Below are 24521 nucleotides of genomic sequence, written 5' to 3' on the forward strand. Positions count from 1 at the left end.
TCTCAAATACCTCTGTGTTTGTTAACAATTTCATTCAATAACGCCCCAGTTCAGTAAACCACTTAAAATTATGCAGTAAAGTGTCTTGCTGAATCATGGCCTGAATGATGTAGGTGTACATACTACAGTGTATGAAATTGATTTCTTTTCTTACAAATTGCTAGGTGAATTCTTTCTTTTTGTGGTCATATATATATATGTATATAAATAAAATACTGCAGAGCTAAAGAGAATAGTTTTTATGTAATTATATTAGAAAGGAATTATGATATATCATCTATATAAAACCATCTAATAAAAAATGCCAATAGTACTTCTAAAGATATGCCCAGTGCTCATTTTCCTTGTGTCAACCAGACTGAAAGCTTTAATTTTTTTAGTCTGTTACTTGCTCATTCAATTCAGAAATACAGACTCTACAATTTAAGAAGTGCAATATGTAGCAAATCAAAGTAATAAAAAATTCCATCTGTCCACTAAAGGCACAGTCACACAATCCAGTGTATGGAACATATATATCATGACATTCCATCAGAAATGACAGGGAGACATTTTAACAGAGTTCAGTACATCATGAAGGCTACAGAACTGGTAAGGATAGATAGTTCTTTATTAAAAGTTCATATTCCAGTGCTAGACATGAAAAGGGAATCCAAACTCTATGAAAAATAAGATGAAGATACTTTTAAAAACAGTGAACTATGCAATTGCATGCTCAATAGCGTCAGCGTCACACATCTGCTACTGTCTACCTGTCAGATGACAGACTGCAAACACAAATCTTTCACAAACACTTGTTAGCACTTTCTATTTATATTATATAATATAAGCCTATAATAATTACTCCATAGTTCTGATTCTAATTAACTTTACTTATCATACTGATTTTATCCTTTCATCAAAACAGATTTACCTTGTCTGGAATTTCTGTGTGCACTCAGGAACCAGGAGGATATATATTCACTGCTAAGCAACGTATTTGGACATACACCCTTACAAAATCTCCCTTCTTTTTCAAGCTACTAATCTCAAATTAAGGTGTAGTCCTATCCTGCAAATATTTATGCCAAATATATATATTTTTTATATTCTTTACCTTAAACGTCAGTCACAACCAATTGGACTCCTTCAGCATGTAATATTAAATAGGTATTCACATTCTGTATTATTAAGTTGTAATACTAGAACTAGTAACTATGTGCCTTTAAATCTATTACAACTGTGGGAATACTAGAGTTTACCTGATGCCAGCTTTCAAAACTGGACAGAAAATAGGTTAGTTTCTTTTACAAATTTCACACATTTTAGGACTTCAGTTAGCAGACTTTCCAATATTACTTGAATTCCTTGCCTTGACATGAAAAATGTACTCCTTTTGTTTTTTAGAGAGACTAAAACGAAAACAAACGCCAATGCTTCAGGTGACTGGGACACCACATGTAATCAAGAACAAAAATTATTCAACATGGCAAACTTTCACTTAGAAAAAAACCCAGCAGACTCGATGAGTTGCCCTTTTATTTCAAAATGCACTCCACATAATGGAATGTATAAAAATAATCATATATGGCAATAATAATTATTAAAATCAATAAAATAAACTCAGCTAATGCCTAAGAAGTTAAATATGTATATTCAGTATTGCCTACCCAAATTATTTTTAATGCTTTTTTTGTTTCTGTGTTTCAGACTTTATGGGAAACCTTTTTTGAGAACATTCGATGCAGGGGCTAGAGAGTTTGTATTAGTATTAATTCCCTGAAATTGAAATACTTGTGTTACAAATTTTTTTTCAAGGATCTTGTTTTTACAATAAATCACAACATTTTGTGAGACTCACAAAAGAATATCAAAGAATATTTCATTTATCCTTTGAAACATCGATCTGACTCAGCATTTTAGAGTCACATTAGTAACTATAGTGACAGGGCACATTACACATCTAGACTGCACAATAGAAAGCACTAGTTTTAAGTTAGGACTTAGTTTTCAAAATATGGATTAACAGGTAGGGACCAGTAGCATTTTAGACGCCAACAAATCAAGAATGATTCAGACAAAAATAGGTTGGAAGAAAAAGCTAGCAGGCAGTTACTGGCAGGCTGGCCAGTGATGTGATGAAAAATTGCCAGCCTGCAGCATAATCCTATTAAAACCTTTTAGATAAGAACATAAATTTACTTTAACTCTTGGAACAGAAGAAGTTTAAAGTACAAATCTATTTCTGTCTCCTGAAAAAGGAAGAGCAAGAAACTTACTTTTTAAATTCTATGACATGGGGAAATTGCTTTACTTGCTTTACCTGTTTTTTTGTAATGACTGAAAACCCTCTCACACAGCTACATAAATATTTAGGAATGTTTCAAATTTATACATATTTAGACATTAAATGATGAGATCACTGGTGAGATCGCTGCTCTGTTAAGACATTGCCTAGAGCGGCTGAGCAGGAGAAAAGTCATTTGCTAAATGATACTGTATGGATCTTAGTGTGAAAAGGAAATTCGCCATCACAGGCTATTCCTGTGATGCTTACATGACATCAAAAACTGTCCATGCTCTTTCAACATTAAGCGTCAAAGCCAGTACGTATCACATTTCATCTCACTGATAAGGAAACCAGCATTTCTGGGAGCTACCACACTTCACAAGAGACCACAGTAGGCAAGGATAGAGACCCACTTGGGCCCTGGGATGGGTAGCCCTGAGCAGGAGGAAGAGTGTGGAGAGAAGGAATGTGGAAGCAGGTTTGGAGATGAACCCCTGCATAATCAGGACACAATCCCCAACACTGAGATAAGCAATAGTACCGGGCAACATGGGGATGGCAACAGCCCCATCTCAGTCATCTGGATCCCTTCCTTGGTGGCGGCAGCTGACAAGGCTGGCCGGGACCCTGACAGAGGCAAGGCAGGCACTGGGGCCCTGCTGGAGCTGCTGTTCTGGGGCAGTCTGCTGCCATAAGTCACCATTTTGCTTATGCCTTGCGGCATGCCATTTTAAGAAATCAGAACTGTACATATGCACATAGCAGCTATCAAACAGATGTGATAGATAAACCAAATAACAAAACCTTCAAATGGAACTGTAGGTAATAATCCATCCTCAGAAAGGCCTATTTCCAGCAAGGTCTTGCAGGGGTTAATTTTCAGCCCTGTTGTTACACATCTTTCTTATGCATACATATGCACATATAGACATGTGTGAGTATGTGTGCATATGTATGTATGCATTAATAAACAATTCTCTCTATGTGTGTGTGTATATATATATGCACACACAAATATATATATATATATATATACATATTTATATACAAATAAACTCAAAAAAAATCCAGAAAACATCAGATGATCACAGGTGACTGAAAGACAAATGGAATGATACATGACAAAGAAAAGAAACCACTGACACAGTGTGATTATTTGGAAATATAAGCACAAGCAGAGAATAACATTTCTAGTAAAGTCCTACTTTGAGAAATGGAGAAAGTACACCAGAACAGATGAGGAATCTTACTTATGAGAACCAGGAACACTTGAGAGACTTGCAGGTCATAATAGATAATCAAAGCATAAATAAACTGCCAGTTTTTATAAAATGCATAGATAAATTGCCTAAGGGACTAAGGCAATCTTTGGATACTTAAACAGGGGAAAACTTACCCGTATCTGGAAAGTTATTTATTTTTCTGATACCAGTGCAACTTCTCCAAAAGCATCATTTCTCATTTCTGGCATAACATTTCATGAAACATGCAGAAAAACTAGCAGGGGTTCAAAAGGGATCTCCAGGGATGATTAAAGAACTGGCCAACATGACTTCCAGGGAAATTCTAGGAGGTCAATCATTTTGGTTTATCAGATAAGTTGTTACAGAATATTTAGTCCCGGTTTGCACATATCTAAGTTAAAAAAACAAAATATGGACTCTCTGAGCTAGCATAACACAAGACAAAGGCTGGTAGCTATCAGATAACTTCAGAGCAGGTATAAGACACAAAAGGCTGGTTGTAAGAGTAATTAACCAAGGCAACACCTAAAAAGAATTGCTCTTACTTCATCAAGCACAAGGAATGCCTGCTTTAGCAAGGGATAAACATCTTGAATGTATCTGCACAGCTTCTGATGAACAGTGTCACCGGAGAAAGTTTCATCTCCTCCTCTAACTGGATTTACTCTGTAGTAGGAGAAAAACAGTCCTCACTATTTTGATCTCTCACTTTCTTCTGCTCATTGTCTTCTTCTTAGAGCAGGAAGAATAAATGGGTTATTTTTTAATGGACGAAAAATAAGAGCGTACGCTTAGAGAAAGCATTGTCAAAAGATTATTTAATTGAATTTAACCAAGGGTGATCATTCAGCGAAGACACTTCTCTCATTTTCAATAAATATGTATACCACAAGTTACTCAGACTAACATTAAAAAAAAGAAACTGCCTACTTACTCATGTTTTTTTCTCATTGGAATTGTCCGCCTGTTTTTAAAGGCGCCCCCAGGATCCCGAAATTTTTCTAAAAATTGTTGCCAAGCAATTTTACCTGTGGCTTTCAGTCCAGCTCTGATTAAAAAAAAAAGAATGGAAACAATTTTTATAGGTTTTCTTTTAAAAATACTATATATCCAGAAAAGAATTTTGAATGAGAACATCACAACTTCATTATAACATCAACGTGTGCAAGGTTCATAATTAGAGTAAGCTTCCATAGCTTTTTTTTGTTACTAAATATATAAACTGAGCCAACTTATTTTCTCAGTTCGAAATGTCTTGCTGTGGAAGAACTGGACCCTGAGCGAGAATTCATCTAACTAAATGTACACATCTGCACCTGAGCAAACCACTCTAAGTTCCCTTTATAGTCATTGGGAAGAAACGGGCACTTTCAGGGCAGGATTCATCTCATCCTAAAGTAGACATCTAAAACTGGTTAGATGAATCCTGCCCGTTGTTTCTCTCCAAGGACTATAAAATAGGGTCTAGAAGGAGCAGTTCAGATGTAGACGTTCACATTACAGATGTCTACAATGAGAGAGCATTTAATGCATCCCTTCTTGTTATTTACATGTAACAGTAGAAAAACTAATTAAGGCAAATAGTTTGATCTTTTCTTTTTAATCTTATGATTCTGGTTCTATCTAAATTTGAAATTTCTGAAAGCCCTGGAAGTGTTAAACTGTGTTAAAAATGCGGGGAGGTTAACTAGTATCACATTGCATGAGCAATTACTTTAAAATCAATAAAGACCTGATCCAATGACCGCCTGCCCCCACCATCATGAAATGTTCGGTTTCAATGGTAAAGCAGAAAGGCCCAAGTGAACATGGCTAAATGTGCCCTACTTCAGATGGTGCTCCATAGGCAATTACATCCTTCCCATATTATCAGAAATGTGCTGACTTGCTACCCTAGCCATCTCTGAAAAAAAGAAAAACTCATAATGCTCCTTCAAATGGTGGCAGGTGGTGTTTAGAGTGTTTGCTAATCCAGGATACATATGATAAATCTGAAAAATTACCAAATGTAGTCAGAGGTATGTAAGACTTTCTAGATCTTTCACAAAAAACCTTCCAATCTTTGGACCTCACAGCAGTTTCTCAAGCTCAGCCAATAAAGCAAAACCCAAAAGTCACAAGAATCACAGCAGTCACTCTTTGGCCAACCAAACCTGACAGCACAGAGCATTTTCTGGTAGGAGACAGAGCCTGACTTTTTACAATGGTCCTGCCTATGAGTAGCACGCACGCACGCACCACAGTTCAGGAGCTCGCAGGCAGAGCATCTCAGATTGCACAAGCAGCGCAAGGCACCAGAGTCCAGAATGGGCTGGGAAGGGCCAAGCACCAAGGTATAAAGGTAGAAGAAGGTAGAGACAGTGCTGGCATTTGAATTTCACCAGGGGAGCCATTTCATTCCCTGCAGGAGGGGCTTTGCCAACAATACTATTGAGGGAAGGGTTATTAAAAAAAAGCTGTGGGAAGGAGAAATATTTCATATCTCATTATTGTCTTGGATGAATGAGTAAGAAACAAACAGTATGAAATAACAGATGATCTTCAAAATTAAGGCCGAGATAACAACTGTTATTTTGAGCCCCCAACTGAGATCCCTTCCCACTCAAATGTCTGTGGTCTACTAAATCACTCAAATCACACTGTAGAGTGCAATTCTGCACTGAAAATGAGCAAACAGCCAAAGCTACGTCAATTAAAATAACAGACCTCTCCACTTCTGTGTCTACCTTCTTTGTCAGAAGCCCCACAGTCTCCACACAGACTTTGGCAAGGACAATTGCCAAAATGCCGGGAGTTGAAGTGGACTTAGCAAGAAATATGAATGCAGATGTGTGAAGGCCTGGTATTATTAGCATTATTTTCTGTGGTGCCATTGATCAATCCACAAGATGCAGTGGTTTTCCCCCTTTCTGCAGGTTGGTAATGGATCTGTTCCATAGGTCTGTCTCTCTGTGGCTGCCCAACACAGCACTTTTTTCTTGCAGGTTTTACCATGGAAAGGGATGAATCAGACCCTCACACAAGTGGCTTAGGAGGAACTCACTAGCATTATGTTTTGTGGATCAAATTGAGGTTCTATTTAGACAAAACTCTCATTAAAGTCAGGGAGACTGAAAACTGAGCAAGGACTTCGGCATATTTTGTTGATTCCAACTCTTTAGAGTCATCACACTGGCCCTCAAATTTTAAGCTGCGTTAGAATGGCAGTAAGTATAGTATGCAGATGCCATAGGTGGAATAAGTGAGGCATAGAAAGATCACTCCATTGCAGAGCCAGAAAAAATACTACATTTTTAGGTGCTAATCCAGCATTTCACCTACTATTGCATGCCAGATAATTTATTAAAGTAATTAAAAACAAGCTACCGCATGGCTTTTTGGAAGTATACTTTTGGTTACGTCCTAGTGAAAAGGAGCATACTTCCAAAAGATTTGACTGATTAGAGCTGTAACAGCATGCATACCTGATAAAATCACGTGATACATCGTCTAGCAGTGATCTGTTACACAATAGTACCCACTGAAACCATCAACGCCTTAGTGTCACGTAAATCAAACTTGAGGGTAACAAAAAAGGTTTAGAACTACCTCTGCTGCTGACAACTGTCGTCACGTTTTTAGACTGATATTATTTTCAGCAAAGCCCTGACTAAGTGAGCACAATGACATTATATCCCAAATAAAGGCCACCAATTAGAAGTCTGGGTAGCCACCAGAAAAGGGAGTCCCACAGGATGAAGGCTTTGGGAAAGCCTTCATACTGCTCACACATGACTTGCTCCCTCAACCTACACTCTCACACCTAAACCTGTGAAAGGACACAATGCACAGCAGTGCTCCAAAACACAAGAATATTTCTCATGTGGGAATGATCACATGTTGTGTAGTTCATTCCTTCAGTTTGTACAACTCTTTGTATAATCTCAAGTTCATGATGTTTTACTTCTGAGTGAAAGTGTTTTCAAGAGGAGAAATGATGGAATTCAGGGAATTTGGGACTCATCTGAGTGATGTCCTTAGAATGAGGTACACCTCAGTGTACGCCTCTGATGTATTTGATCTTGCTGAGGCAGGGACATATAGTGAGAGATAAATGCTTGGGTAATCTGGTCCTAAACCTGTCAGGAATGAAATCCTAGCTGAAGTCTATGGCAAAATTGCATCAACTTCAATAGGCCCTGAATTTCATACCAGGAGCCCATGAGATGTAAATACATCAAACAACCACCAAATGCTATCCTGTATTCTTTCTTATAAACAGCTCCCTGCCCCATCTCATGCCCTATTATTTCAATATAATTTTTAAAATCTTGAAATCTTGTCCCTTGCCCGTCAATTATTTTTAAATTTATTATCAGCTACAATGAAGCTACTTCATTATTAGAATGAGATAACTACGAGAAGTTTTTGCTGTTGTTCTATTCAGCTGTTGGATCTTTTGAACGACATTATCTGAGAAATAGCACCTGAGAAATATGGCATACATAGGCTTATACATTTCTGTTTACAGCATCATTAAAATGCCACTATATTTTTCAAATGCTAGAGAAAGCTCCAGTGGAAGAACACATACAGAAATCTTTTCACTATGCAACTGCTCTTAAGAGCAAGATTTACTTTAAGATTTAAACTATCAAGTGACATGAATTGAAAAAAACTATAATAGCAATTTTTTGACAAAGTAATAGTTGATCATTGTTATATCACACTGTGAATGACTAGAGGCAAATCAGATTTATCTGCTAAATGCACAAAGCAATATGGTTACTGCAGATGATACTCTCATACAGCACCTGCTGCTGTAAAATATATATCTGCAGTGAGGTCTTTAAAGCTAACTAGTGCATATAAAAAAAATGATTATTTTCATGGAAGATTCTATACTTCAAATAATTTAAATATATAAACTATAAATTGTAGAACCCTTAAGTAGAAACACACGATCTGGTTATTGCCTTCCTCATATTGTGGGATTTGGGTGCCTTGTCCTGTTGTTGTAAGCTCAAGCAATATTTTGGAGTAAAAAAGGCTGTCTAAGAGTTAAGTTGTTTTTCTTCCTCTCTCTTTGACTGGCCATATGCCCTTAGCACTGTTGCCAACAAGTATAAAGTATATTCTGGCAGTTTTCTTCTCACAGTTTTTGGTTTCTGAGGATAAAAGATTAACCTTGAAAGAGCCTGGTCTAGATTTAACCAAAAGCCACAAAAACGTCCACTCCTATGATATTTTGGCTTTAAAAAGGAAATATGAGTTTACAAAGTTAGTCTGCTTAAGTTCAATTCAAATCATGTTCAGGAAACGAGATTTTGGAAAATGTCCTGTAACCTAAACAGAGGTCAGCTGCGATTCTTGAGGCTAGGCCTGAAAATGTTTTCTATTCATTTGTCTCCTGTATACTATACTGTCCACAAGATGGTCTGAGTTTTGGTCATAATACTGCAAAGATGCCTGATTAAAGTAAACTAGTATTTTGATTTGAATCTAGCAGTTGGCATGATTCCTCAACCCTCACAGCTGTTTTCATATAAATATTTACAATGTCAACACCTAAGTTCAAAAGATTTTTGTCTCAATATAGTTTAATTTCAAATTTCCAGGAATGAAATCACTTTACTGTGCAGCTCACAAGTATTCCTTTGGTTGTGTTTTTCAGTGACTAACTATGTACGGGACAGAGTGAAAGCTTTCAGCATCAGTTCATTCACTGACTTTCGTTTTACTTCTTCCTTTCATTACCTTGCCACAGAAGCATCTTTAAAACAAGCAGCCTTGAAGAGTTACGCTGTCACTGTGCAGATACAGTGCTAACAGTGACGCTGTTCTTCCAGCAAATTCTCACCACCCCACATCATTATTCACTTGAATGGAAGAGAATAATGTTCCCTTTAAGAAATTACATATGAATTTCTGAACAAATAGAAATTTAAAGCTGCAACTCCATTAAAACTATATACCTTACTGCACAAAACTTGGCTTTTTACACATTTCTATCAGCTTTTACATACTGTGCTTTACACACTGCAACACAGGCACAAATTAGGTGAATTAATGATGGTAGTCACAAAAAGCAATAATAAAGTTATGAGGCAGCAATGCTAAAAAATGTCCCCTAAGAAAATAATATGATTCTTACCTGTTCATTAGCTTCTGAAAAGTTTCATTTGGTAAAGGAAATATAAAGCCATTTATGACAGATTTCAGGTAATCCAAAGACACAAATCCACTCTGACTGACATCAATTGCTCTGAAGGCTTTTTCAATGTCCTTATAGGCTGAACACAGCTGTAATGAATACAGTTTATAGTGTTTTGCTCAGAAAAGTCAAGCTCATGAAGCTTTTAAAACAATAATGCATTTTTTACAAGACCTTTTCAAATGTTCGTCTCTTCGAACTGATCAAATAGGTTACCCTGGCATGCTCTGACTGTCAGATGTTTAATTAATAAGCTCACTACAAAACAGTATTTCCAATCACAGACTCTAAAATGACAAGTCAGACAAGTTTCTCAGATAATAACTCTACCTCAAAATTCAGAGCTAAAAATACTTGGTGGATCAGCCTGCTTGATAGCATCTTTCTTAATGTAAGTTTAAAACCATCCATTGCATAACCTCGTATCAAAGTTTCCTTTATTAAAATGGGTCGTTAGCACAATGAATGCTGGAAAACATTCGGAGAAGAGGAACAGTTAACATAGCTGCTGTATAAACATATTACACATTTCTTCAGTTATTTTTTTAATTCATGGGCTGTTGCAAAGCAGCTATGTGGAAGTGTTTTTGCTTACGGGACTTGTAAAATGCCTGAAAGTTGACTTACTGCAGATTTTGATAAGGCTCATGAAACAATAGGAAGACTGGTTTGTTTTTCTGAAATGTTAGCTCACACTGGGTTGTTGAATACTGCAAGCATCCCCGAGGCTTTTCTTACCTTCCCCTCCCACTTTTTGACAAGTATCCCATCTGCTTCTAAGCTGATTACTGTTTATTCAAAACTGCAGAAATCACACAGTAAAGATAATGTATATAGAGACTTTAGAAAGCCCAAAATAAACATCAAGGACTAGGAGGGTTTGCAAGGTCAGATGTACTCTGCTTCCAATCCAGGTCTTGACTTCTCTATCAAAGATCTAAAAGAAGAAAAAGGGTCAAAATGTCCATGTCCCTGAAGCCTTGTGTGTTTCTCCTCTCCTGCCTTTTCAAGGCTGAGAAAGCTGTTACAGGTCTGTGTATCTGGGTTTGTATTAAAACAGGCAGTTCAGAAGTCTCAGTTTCTGCTTACCTAGAGAGTGAAGATTTCTATGACATAAAGGTGCATAAATGAGCGCTGGAAAATTTGGTTTCCTTTCACCTGCTCACAGAGTAGGTACAACACAGGTAACACAGTGACAATTATGTTCCCCCATCATACTCCCCACCTGTCTTCAGTAAGATCACATCTAAGAGCATGGGGAGAGGCCATTTGCCACGTCTGTTCCAGCTTCAATCTCTTTTCTAAGCTTGCTACCACATATAAAAAATTTGTTTCTGTAGTAGCACTCACCCACTAATAATTTGTTTCATGCAGGTCAGAAAATAATTGCCAGACAATGATAACTAGTCATTACTCAGAGTAAGTCATTACTTACTTTGATCTGACAGAGTGATCTAGCAATTCACACTATGAAGCACCTTAGCCATCAAGCTTCAGTGTACTTCCATTTTGCTTTAGCCTATGAAATATGGAGTTTTAATACATATGTTTTTAATGCTTTGAATCTAATAAACAAGACTGGAAACATAAAACACAGCTATGCTATGCACAACTTCTGCTATCTGGCTTTAAAAGCAAATAAGAAACATCGTGCATGAAATTTCTTAATAAAAGAAGCTAGCCTCCAAACATGGCAATTTTTCTCTTCCTGTGATGCCTGGCTCGGTCCCTCCATCTGTGGGAAGTATTTCAAGGTATTAAGGGCGTTCTCTTACCTTCTCTCTAAATGCCCTCTCAGTGCTATCCAGACTGCACTCTGTCACAGCGCGCTCTTCTGGTGATGGCTGTAGAAGTTTTTTCTGTTTCTGTTCTTTTTCTTTTATCTTCTGGCAGGTTAGTGCTGTTAAGCAAAACTGACTTCAGATGAGTCTGCAGCTTTGTCAGCTTCAGAAAAAAAAAATATCTAAAACTCTTAAAGGTTATTTTTGTTAGCTGGATAAATCTTTTTATAAAAAAATAAAATAAAATAAATCTGAAATACAACTGTCTTGTATTTCTGAAACTTCATCCGTAGGGAAGAATCATGGTAACAAATCAGTGCATTTGTAGTAACGGTTTTTCATTTTGTATTTCTTTAAAAATGTTAATTCACATCACTCACAATCTTAACAGGTAACCTTATTATATTTAGTAGCAGAAGATAATACCAGAAACTAATTCTATCTCCTCGTCAACATGCTTCCAGAATGATCCACTCCCAAAAATATGTTTTCAGGATACGGAAGACAGTTTCCTCATATGCTGTGGATAATAAACCTGCCCACTGACCTTGGAAAGGCTTTTCTCCATTTCCTTCACATACACCTATCCCACTGTCCTTTCTTAGTTCCCACAGTCCTTGGAAGAGCTTCTAGTTACTGTAAGTCAAATATCCCTCCTCAATGATTCCCCATCCACAAGAAAAAGCAGTCTGTGGAACATTTCTTTCAGGTGGAATGACCAGCTCATTTTGTGATGGTGGTTTGTTGTATAGTGCGCTATTCAGTGTGCTGTTTGTGTGTACATTCTTTGGGGTAAAGAGGCTGCTATGGATGTGGTATATTTGATTCACAGCCTAGCAGCAACCAGTATGCTAGACAAGACTCTAGCATTTTGAGATCCTTATGCACAAAGGAATGGCACCAAACTCTTTCAAAGGTAATTCCACTGGGGCTGCATAAGAAACAAAATGCTGTTCAGTATGGACAAGGATACCAGAATATGACTGTTCTGCCCTTAAGGTATACTTTCCCCCTGCTCCCAATGGCCTGATAATACAGATTTTTCTTCCTATTTAACTAAAGCTGTATTTTTAACTGTTTAAACCTAGGCAAATTATTTGTGAGAATCTCAACTCCATTTAAAATTGCCCTATTCAGTTTAGTTTTGGGTGAGTACTGATATTTCTTAAACAAATATCACTAGGTTTTGTACCTCAGAAATGAGTCAGAGAGGTTATCACTGATTTATCTACATGATTTTTAAATGTCTTTTTAAACTGGTGTTGTTTAGTAATTTTTTATAACTACTTCACATGGACAAAGCTCCACTTCTCAAAATCCATGGGGTACTAGAGATAAGACTGGAAAGCAGAGAACAAGAGGTGAAATTAGGCTGAATTCAAGAAACTGTGAGGTATAGACTAAGACAGGACTGAAGAAACACCCCACAAGGCCAGCTCAGAGCGTGCCCACTCATGTGGAAGGTCCTGAATCTCTGAGGCTTCCTATGGTGGAATGAGTGGGGAGGTTGCCCTAGGCCCCGTTAAGTAGCTGGGTTAATTATGAGGATTAATCAGGCACAGTTCTAGGTACTGAGCAGGTACTACAAAGGAGGAGGAGCCTAACTTCTTAAGATTATTTCTCAAAAATGTCAATAGCCCACACAAGGAAATAAACTCTATTTTTGGTAGTTATATTTGCTTTTACTGATTGTTTCTGCACTATCTTTGAGAGCATTGCATAAGCTTACGAACCTCTATAGAGCCACACCACAGCCATTTAAAACGGTGAGAAGACAAAGTATCATTAAAAAAATAGATATTCTAACTTTATAATTTTAAAACAGTTTGGCTTTCCCTAATACTACTGAAGCCAACATGAACTGGCAGCACTTAGGACCTTTGAACGTCACGCCATCCATTTAAAGTTGTTTCAAAAATAATTCCTACCACCCAAGGGAAGGCGTTTTGTCTTCCCTTGGAAGTGGATCATCATAATTCAGACTTCTAGACTCCTGGTTTCTCTTTTCCAGACCAGTATAGATTAGTTTATTCTGTTGTAATTCTCTTCATGAAGTGTTAAAGTTTGAGTAATAGAAAGAGAAAGAAACAATGTTTGAAGCTAAAAGGCTCAAATTTTATCTTATGCTAAACCTGCAAAGTACAGGTAGCTCTTTATTGGCGTTCTTCTGCAGAGCAAAGTTTAAATGCTGTTTTTTAAAATAAAAAGACATGAGAAAATAACTAGCAGTTTAGCCTAGAACCCCTGAATAATCCTATGGTAAAAATATCATGTGTGAACACATGTGATGGAGAAAATACCTTGTTATAGATACTAAATTAAATTTCAAGATATGCAAACATATTCATATTATTTTGGAATGTATTGAAAGGGCTTTTTAAAATTTTTTAACTTGAGCACATTCTTAAACTCATGTCTCCATAAGACCACACACTCACCTTATATGTAAACCTGGCAGACTTTTGCTGTATAACAGCTCAAACACAACCTTTTTCATCCATGCACAGGGCTAAATCTCTTCACTGACTCCAATCATCCAGCAACTGAATTACTGAAGCACACTTGATATCACTGGAAAGAGGAAAAGCCCCCAAATATCCCAAAATTTTCAATCCTTTTCTAAACACATACCTGGAACTTGGTTTTCTGTACTCTTTTCCTTAACTATATTTATGCCAAAATTCTTCAGAAATTCTTTATAATCTATCACATTTGAATCTCTATAACAGTAATGGTTCCACAGCCTAGAAAATAAGACATTTTTTAGAGAACGCTGCTATCCTAGATCATGTTTGTAGCGAGGTGCAGTAAAAATTAGAAAAATTATATATAAAAGAATGTAAAAAAAGAACGAGCAATGAAAGACACTTCTTCTACATTCCCACTGCATTCTTTTCTAGCCTTCTTCCTGTGTCCAAGATTATGTCTATAGTATGTGAGCTGTCTGCATAATATCATTCAAATCCTACATACAGTGCCATTTGGTTGGCCATCTACAGGAACATGAATTTTAATATATCTGCACAGAGACATTTCTCTTTTTATAATATAAGAATACAATGATATTGTTAAACAAATTCCAGGGGAACTTATGATAAACCATACCTAAACACTGTAACAACTTGTCTGGATTTTACAGCAGCCTGGAAATTTTGCAGCAGCTTCATTCGGATTAAATGTGAACTGAACTGTACAATTAGAACTCATTTCCACATAGTATTAATTTTCACAGCTTGGAAATTAATCTCTGGTTGCAAGGGCTTATTTTCTAGGTATTTCCTCTAATCCGCAGTGAAGCTGATAATACTGTTGACAATTGCCATCCTCAGATTTTAGTCAATTGCTTGGAAAAAATGGGCAGTTGTCACCTTTCAGAATGACAGTTTGTTACAGAATTCAGGTCCAGTTTATCACAAGTTACCCAGGGCTATATCTGCAGTCCCCTTCAGACAGCACTGCTATGACTCATGCTCATATTTTATCTTCCTAATCATGAAACTTACAAAGATGTAATTTTTAAAATGAATGTTAAAATTCTGTTGTTTAAAATGGATCCATAAAGTCTAGAACTAAAATGGTACCATTAGAACATCTTCCATACCACAGGCAAATAAATTTCTCCCAACTTCCTCTGAATTTACCCCCATAATTTGTGTCTATACTTGTGTTTAAGCAAAGCAAGTCTGACAGATGCATCCAGTTAGTCTTGATGAATTTGTTCCAAGGACTAATAACAGCTAAACTGCGTGCCCTATTTATTCATTTGAATTTGTCTAGCTAGTGAAGATACTACATCAGATGTGACAAGCTGGGAAGGAATGATTAGCTGTTAAGATCATCATTAATTCAATCACTTTTGTGAGGTACTGAAAGACAGGAATTCCTGATCCTGATATTAGATTCATTAATGCATTTGAGAAGTCATTGACCTGCCTCTTGCCTCAGTTTCCCACCTGTAAAACTGTAATGATAATGCTGCCCTACCCATGCGTTTATGTTGGTTATCATAGTAAACCACATACCTTTGTTTTGATACATTTAAGCTGTGGATATATGTATAATTCATGGAGGAGTTCACTACTTTTCCCCAGCAATTCCCCCGCATCCTAGTTCACCCTCAAGCCTCTCTTTGTATCTTGTCAAAGGGTGGGGATTATCTGTGAATTTATTTTCAAGGAAATTTTAAAGGGATGAAGATTATTTTAGCTATGAGTTGTACATATGGAAATACAGAATGAATGCATAGACAGTACTCTGACATCTGTGAAGCGTGATAGAAACACATATAATAAAATGCATAGATTCACTTCCAGTTTGAACAAACTTTTCATGCATACATTCAAAATAAAAGGAATACTTTAAACACATTTGTGTGATTGGATTATTTGAACATTGACAGTTCTTTTTTACAAAAATGCCATGAGAAAGATCAGGTTAATAGTATACTTCAGCATCAGGAACGACACTTTGGCACATTTTAGGAGTGTCTAACATTCTCCCTTGTCTACAGCTCAATTTTTGATCTATTAAAATACCCCAACACACAACAACAAAAACAAACCAGATGTACACATAAATTACTATGGCCTTAATACAGAACAAGAATACTCTTCAGTCATTATCCTGTGTTAGTGACAGTTTTCAGCAGCTGATGGGGTACTCCGTTTTCTGCAATATGAAAAGCTGCTTCCCTTAGAAACTTTCTATTACTACTCCCAGGCAATTTCTGCTGTTTTGAACAAAATGGCTTATTATGGATCTGCATATATCAAGACTGGAAAGTCAATCCCATTTGATAAAGAAATAGAAATAGAGAACTAATTGCAAAAATTGTTCAAAATTGCACTTTGCCAGCACTTCTTTATACTGCAGCTTCTTACACAGGACCCCAGATCCCCACGAATTAGCAAGGATCACCACTGGTGTTTTGTACATCCTTAGGGAAGGGATGGCATACAACTGGGATATGCATGTAATGCATGGAGATTGAACTGGTTTTTGCAGCAGCCACCGAAATTAGGCCAGAGCCTGCTATAATGATAGAAATCAATAGGATTTTTGCTATTGTTCTCATCTGGGCATATAAAGAGAACACAAATTATGTAGCGTCATGCTTGAGTAACCTATGTTAATATGCCTTAGAATACAAATTACTGGTCCTAATCATCACAATGATCAGTTTGGGTTTACAAATGTATTGACCAAGGACATTATTCCCAAAGACTAGCTTTAAACACTAACAGCAATCTCTTTCATCCTTCTCTACAACAGGAAGGAGGAAAACAAGAACTACCACAGAGTGATTCAGAGATCCCACGTTATGGTCCTCATCTGCACTGCTTTCTAGAGATGCTGATCTCTTTCCACTTACTACAGAGGGTGCCTAGAGTGACGAGCCTTCAATATTTTAAGTTAGCCTTTGGATTACCTTGCCCTTCCTGCCATCAGATGACTTCCCTATTTTTTCCTATGACTTCCCTATTTATTTCCCTATTTATATAACCTAAATTAATTCATAGGTTATCATATGAAAAAATTATTCTAATACCTACTTATGTTCAATGCCTGCTTATGTTTGACCACTGTTTCCTCTATACACCCAGGAAAGGAGGACTGGATTGAACCCAGCTGAAATCAAGGAAAATACATTCATCAAGGGGCGTTGGATCTGACCCTCTCTAATGCCCTGTTCTGGCGAACACACATTCTTTCAGAGCACATGGATTCAAGCCACATTTAACTTTAATGCTAGTTTGGCTCTGATAGGCTGAGGCATCCATTCCTGTACAGCCATAATATCCTTGAATTAATGCCATGAATACAGCTGGACTACCCAGATCCATAATGGGAGATCTTTGCACAAATTTTCATTAAAAGCTAGAAGGCATATATCGCAGTGCTGAAAAGACTATTGCACAAACATCCACAAGGAAGCTAAATACTGTTCTATACATTTTAAAGGTTTGTTTTGCTTTTAATTTCAGTTTATATTCCTGAAGAATCACTCTATCTTTATTTTTTTTAATTAGTAATTTTCAAAAGGTTGAAATAATTCACATTTAATAAGTGCAGAAATGGATTTTGGTTTCCTAAGTATCAAAATATGCTAACTATAAGTACTACTATTTATTATTTTTCTACTTTCTATTTTTAACGCATACCAATACCCTATAATTGTTAAGATTCAAAAACAAGCAAATGTACCCATCTGCTTTTTATGAATCCAGCCCATTGTGCAAGGAAAAGAAATCATTCTTTACACAAAGATTTGCTCTGAAATTGCTGCCAAAGAAAATAACTTTGAGTTATTTGCTGCATAACTGCCACATGAGTACATTAAGGGTGCCTAGGGACAGCTTCGTCTTGAGCATGTGACTTTTAAGAAAAAGCTTTAAAATTCAATACTTAAAAATTGCTACCATATCCCTTTTCTTTCCCCTGATTTTTAAATTAACTTCAGTTATCACATATAGGGAGAAATCAGATGGTTTTTGTTCCTACATTTTCGGTCATTTATCTAACAACGAGGGTTTGCATTGCTTGGTTGCAATGAATTCAGGATATCATTGGGATTGTTAAGGAAACAGGTATATGAACATATGTGTGTGTGTATGTGTGTGTGTATTACATATATATTTCATGGGTATTGTTTCCCACAAAACTGGAGAATGTCAGCACTGGTATGAAACCTGAATAACTTTCCAGCCCATTAGGATTAGATGATTAAGACTGCCTAACTGTGGAAGCCTAAAAGCTCAAGACCTGGGATCTGGACCTAAGGAAAGATATTTTTCACATAATCATGTAAGTCTTTGGATGGGAGGCCAATCTGCAAAGGGCTTACCTTTTCCTAGCCAAGACTTGGTTTCAGAACTGGTAGACTTCTGCTTACAGACAATTTTTAATATCCTTTTGGTGAAGTAATACAATTGCTCTGTCTCTCTGGAGTTGCACTGGGCTATCTGAAAGAAATGCTATGAGAGCAAACAGTGCGCTCTGGCAGGGTTTGAGGATCCCAAACGCATCTCTCTGAAAATGAATATTTTCCCCAGATTATCCCCTAAATGTCCCCAGCCCAGACAGTATATATGGGCAGGGCCTCATGTCAGGTTCTTGACAGCAAAAGCCCTCTTAATAAATATGGGACCAGTCCAAAGTCTATTAAAGTTAATTGAGAGACTTGACATTGTGTCCCAGAACAACCATAACAGGGTTATGGGAAAAAATATTTGTTAATCAGTCCAAGGCAAGTATTCACCAAGCTCTGGCTTGAATGAGAAACAGCTGCAGAGTCCAGAAATAGAAATAATTTCAGGAGACCACACTGTGGAGGGGCAACAGGAAGAAAAGTGGCAGCAGAACTTTGTCCAAGTAGCAATATTGTTTTCTTTTCGTTCTAGATCAATGCTGGAAGAAGCACTTTAAGTGGATTATATTATACTGTAATTCAAAACCAGAAACCTGAAAGACAGCAGGGGCCCAGAGCCTATCACGAGATTCATTTCAGCTAAAAATCACAGCCATAAGCCCATACTGTTGAAGTTATATTGTCCAGAGAAATGTGATAGAGGAAGATATCAGAGAGACGTAGTCTAGCAGCTAGCTGAGCAATCAATACTCTAGAATCTCCCTCGAGCCACAGCTCTGAAGCATAGGTTTTTTAGAACTAAAGAAATATCACTGGAAACCTCAAAAATAGAAGATAATTTATATCCTTCTGATTAAACCGACTTTTTAGGCTGCTGGGTTTGGAATATGACACTCCAATCTTCTGCTATAATACATGCTTTGATACAAACAGTGTGAGGAGAACTGAATGGAAAAAGGCGGAAGAGATACACAAAACACTCTAAAAAGACTGTTAGCATTTCCTTGGCCTGCCTACTTATCTCACCCTGGCAGGCTAAAACATCCTAAGAAGCCCAGGCGTTTTTGTCACACTAAGGGTACAGATTCTTGTCAGAGAATTTCCTGGATGATAATTCAGAGAATCTAAATATTCCATGAGAGACACAGAAATCGGCCACATTTTGCTTAGGTTTTTTGCTGTTTTCTTAGATTTTTCCTGTTTCTCAGCCCTTATCATCACTCTCAGCAGTACTGATTTTTGGAATGGTCAAGTGAATCAGTAAGATTCCCAGTATGCAAAAAAGAAAGCAGTATACTTGCACAATTTATCAGGAATTCAGAGGAAGACAAAGATATACTTGAAAGACAGCTGAGGGCATTTAGATTGGAATTTCTTGAGTTTCCCATGCCTCCTCAACCAACTATGATACAACAAAATAAACCCAGTTAATATGACCTAAGTTTCCCATTTGAGCAATATTCTTTTAGGGTATGATGATTACAGGAAATATAGCTTTTGTACATTAATAAATGTGCAGACAGAAGAGCAGATCTGCCAGTACACTCCTCTGTTTTATGTTGTCCTTGAGATTTAACTGGATCAGTGCAAAATTACTAGCACAGAAGTGAATTTGACCCATGATTTTAACTGCACTTTCAAAGGAAAAGCCTTTATTCCTTTGACTAGGGCATTAATGTCCTTCCTTAAATGTATTATTAGCATTAATGATCTTGCACTTTTACTTTGAGAGTAGAATACACTTTCAGTTACTTTATGGTGCATCCATAATATGAAATTCAGGTATAGTTTGGGCATGCTTAAACACTCTCCATTTTAATAGGCTTCTTCAAAAGAGTATCACAGTAGTTTTTGTAATACTGAATCAGTAAGAAAAAATGTTAAATTTTATGTTTGTACTATTTTTGATATTCCATTGTTTCATACAGAGGTGACTCTGTACCATCTTTTTATTTGTTAAGCTTCAGAAGTTTTATCGGGTAAATTTCATCATTTTAGAGCTTTAAATCCCCCAAATAAAAATTTGTGATCTTTTTTATTATTTAGTACTTATGAGATGTAGTAACATTTTTAAAGATTTATTACCTTTCAGATTGCAATGCCAAACACAAGGTTTATTGTCAAATAAAGTATCATTTTGTTTTTTTGATTGCCTGTGTTAGAAGAGTATGGCTCGTACCAAATTATTTAATTGGTTTTGTTGAGATCTAATCCTGGAAAGTATCCCAGCCAGAAAATATACACACAGTGAAACAGCATGGCCAGGCAATAAGAATGGACTAAAAATTACTTCGGAAGTTGCTCACAATGGAAAACAAAAAATAAAAAAACAAAAAATTGAAATAAAAATCCTCAAGCAATAAAGTACCATCCTAATTTGCTTCATTTTCTTTTAGGCCTTTACCTAGCAAACAGTATCTCCCATAGTATGTCCTGCTGGATCTCATAGACCCCTAAATCCATATAAACTTATTCAAAATTATATGACACTACACCATTGGAAACAAACTACATAGAGTCAGACTCATGTTGGTTTAGGGAGGTGTGTAGCTGATGTCCCTGCATGTCATTGGCATCAATTTATAGGTATTGTCCTTGCTTGATCTCTTTTAGCATTCCCATTCCAGTGGCTTTAACATAAAGGCACATTCTCAGAGAAATCCACCAGCAAAGATACTCAGGAAAAACTCCACATCACACTCTCCGGATATGTAGTCTCCTTCTCTGTCATGCTTGAGTCACACTGCTTCCTGAATCCTCCACAGCAGTCAAAGCTCTGGCTACTTCCCGCTCCCACTTTTCTGCTCTGAGAGAGCACGCTCTGCTACAGTTTCTATCAGAAAAAGCTAGCAGGGGCATTGGATCCATAAAGTTTGAAGTATCATATGGACTTCTAATATTAATACCTAGCATTGAAGAAGTAGGGCAATCTAGTTTCCAAACACTATATAAGCATTAATTAAGTTTCACATCATCTCTTGGAGGTAAGCAAGTACTATCCCCCCATACAGCATCACGGACTCCAGCCCAAAAAGGTTAAGTGATATGTCTGAGTTTCACATTGAATTAAGTGCCAGGCCTGGATTATTGTGCCCCTGAATCAATCCTCTACTTGCTTTCTGGCTTTACTCTTCTTGGAGGCAGACTATGGGTTTCCATTTCACCATATTTCATGTGAAAATTATGCTATGGGGAGGGAAAGCAGATCACAGTATCCATCATGCAAAAGTTCTCTGTTCACTGCTTCAAGCTGCACAGGATGTTAAGGTGTGCCACATTGCCATTTTATTTCAAATAACAGCATTCTCCTACCATGCGGGGGAAAAAAACAGCTGTATTCAAAATACATGCAGCAGTTCAGCAAAAGCATGAAACAGAGTGGATCAGAGCTGCTGCCTTGTTCAAACATTCAAACCTGGCTATTTCAGGATCTTTTTTTCTGGTGAGAGGCAATAGCTCTTGGCTTTCAGCACTCACTGATCTCAGCAGGAGTGGGAAGCCTCTTCCCATACAGAAGCCAACTGTTTCAAATCCCTGTGAAAGAGAGGAGGGGCTCTTGATCCTGAGATCAGGTCTGTGTCCTGCACATATACGTTGTCTTCTCCACTTGGACCACTAGTTCTGCTGAATAATATTCCAGGAAGGTTTTACATATTTCATGTGTCAGCCAAAGAAACTGAATGGGTCAACTAACAGGTATCAGAATATCTTGTTAGCAGAGTAAGGAAATCCTTTCCTCTGCTCAGTACTTCTTTCTCTGAAAGAGCCTCTGGGGCTCTCGCTCTCTCTTCTGTTCAGCTTCTGATTAGAGTGGAACGAGTAGGCTCCAGCATCTCCATTCAGCCTCCTCGATCCTCTTCTGGGTCTTAGGCCAAGAAAGTCCACCCCAAACATCATTCTCTGTGAGACCACATTCAAGAAGAGTGCCTAATGTCTCTCCACTATCTTTAACACTAGACACTGTCCAATCCTTGAAGATCAGGCTGACTGAAGCTGGGTTAAATTCTGATGCAGGCTCATCCCTTCCGGAATGAATCACTATCATTTTTATCCTTATGTGCTATCGCATCCATTTAGTTAAGAAAGGCTGAAGGCTACAACTTGCATACAGGAGATAAACTGGCAAATTAGCCTGCTGCAAGCACTCCCTCCCTCCCCCCAGTGTCATTCAGAAGATCACAAAGGCCCCATCATGTATTAGTATTCTCACAGAGAAATCTAAGCTGTTTTTTTTACTTACTTTTCAAATTCTGAGTCCTTCATCCTAAAACAGGCGATCTCAAGAATTTGCCTTAGTGCTTGCCTCTGTATCTGTCCTGAATGGTTGTAGTCAAAAAGTCTGCAGCTCCTGATAACGCTTTTCACATTCTTCACAATCTACAAATTACAAGTGATTTCAATAAACAGGAAACTGATACTGACACAACTGACACAAATGCAAGCACTGGAAAGCTTTGCTAATATATAATATGAAATGCCATTTTATACCTCTTTCAATAATACAGAACAACCTTTCCTGGCAATGTAGGAAATGTAACAATAACACTCCATAAGAAATAAATATTTTGCATGTATTGAATTTCTAAGGCAACTTCCTTTTCAAATGGCACTGGTAAACTTGAAAACTCTTTTAGGCAAAGCAATGAATTTCAGATACAATTGATATATTTCAAATAGTAGATAAAGGATGTTCTTCCTTCAATGACTGAAACCTAGATATTTTCTAGAAACAAAATATCATCGCTTATGGCAGGTCTACATTTCATAAGTATCAGTGTCTTTCAGAATATCAGTTAATTATTTGCATTCCACATATATTGAAGCATTCTTTTTTTCTTTTCATTTCAAAAATTATCAAAATTAAGGACATGAAGGACCTGATAGAAAAAGGCTAACAAGGGACAAATTGATGAATATATTAACATTTTAGCAATTGCAACTCCCTTCTCCAAATCTGTTAAAAATCTCTGCAATCTGGACCTTGAAGTAAACTTGCAGACGGAAAACTGACAAAAAAGTAATTTTGAAGGGTTCCATGCTTATTCTATTCTATGCTGAATTTGCTCAGAAGCCATGCTTAAAAATATCACTCTTTGTAACTGCTACGTCTGCAACTACAACCTGGGAACTCAAAGTCAGGCTACGTTTTTTCTGGCTCACATAATAGCAGCAATAATTTATTAAGATTCTGCCACTGCTACTTACTCACTCATTCAAATGCAGCTGCCTGAGCCAGAATTAAATCCAGCTCAGCTGCGTATGCTCTGCAGTGCTACCAGGAGCAACAAGCAGGAAAAGTCGTTGAAGGAAATCCTGGTCACAGTGAAGTCAGGACTTCCATAGAGCTAGAATTTTGTATCTTGTTTGTTTGTTTTAAACGAAAGGGTTGAGATTCCAAGTCCAGTACTCCCACTACTGAGCATTTATACAGAGTGATATAGGCCTATTTGTGGCTGTAACTATCCACTGATGTAAGTAAAGGTTGCTGAGAAAAAAGTAGCTATGAATCAAGGCAGCCAGATTTGACTACTCCTTGGCAACTCTGCCTGGGAAAGGGATGGAAGAGGATAAAGCTTTTTCTCTTGCTAGAAGACAGACAGAATGAAAAACAATTTTTATTCATAAAACATGTTTTTTTCCTATGGTGATATATTTAAGACAGCATGGTAAAATTCAAATAAAAAAGGATTATACTTCATCAAACTAGGCTAGAATTTCTCTGTCTTGCCATGATTTGCAAAACATTTCCACCATAACTCCAAGCTCTCCACAGAGAGAGAAATGCAACAATATTGATTAATTTCTCCCTGTATACCAGTTTAACTGAAACGGACCATTTAATGGATGAAGCACAGGTTTGGATACTGTGATGTCTGGCACTTGCACTTTTCTGCCGTTTGGATATGACCATTCGTCTTTATAGGTTAGATAAACTAAGTACCAACCAGTTTATGCTACCATAATCTTTCAGCAGAGACATTAGAAACAATGTTCCTGTTTGTTCTCCAGGGTATTAAGGATATCACAGCACTTTTAGCAACAACGAGGCCTTGCGGTAGTGTCTTTGGCATAATGTTCTCTGTTGTCACTGACACATGCCAGCTGGCTGCTGCTCCCCACCCCTGCAGTGACTGCACTTCAGCAGCATTTATGCATGTGAAGCACT

At 37.2% G+C, this 24521-nt stretch overlaps 1 protein-coding gene across 1 annotated transcript in view; it reads right to left on the minus strand.

The window, feature by feature from the left end:
- The window catches only part of EFCAB6 (EF-hand calcium binding domain 6), a 109693-nt gene that overhangs the window by 68712 nt on the left and 16460 nt on the right, over positions 1-24521 (minus strand). The window contains exons 6-11 of the mRNA XM_068951150.1: positions 22596-22732; positions 14119-14231; positions 11482-11606; positions 9647-9795; positions 4448-4561; positions 4059-4179 (exon numbers count right to left, since the gene is read on the minus strand). Coding sequence (XP_068807251.1) covers positions 4059-4179; positions 4448-4561; positions 9647-9795; positions 11482-11606; positions 14119-14231; positions 22596-22732 — 759 coding nt within the window. The remainder of the gene's footprint in view (positions 1-4058; positions 4180-4447; positions 4562-9646; positions 9796-11481; positions 11607-14118; positions 14232-22595; positions 22733-24521) is intronic.

This window comes from Struthio camelus, chromosome 1 (assembly GCF_040807025.1).
Source record: "Struthio camelus isolate bStrCam1 chromosome 1, bStrCam1.hap1, whole genome shotgun sequence".
In the NCBI taxonomy this organism is placed as follows: Eukaryota; Metazoa; Chordata; class Aves; order Struthioniformes; family Struthionidae; genus Struthio; species Struthio camelus.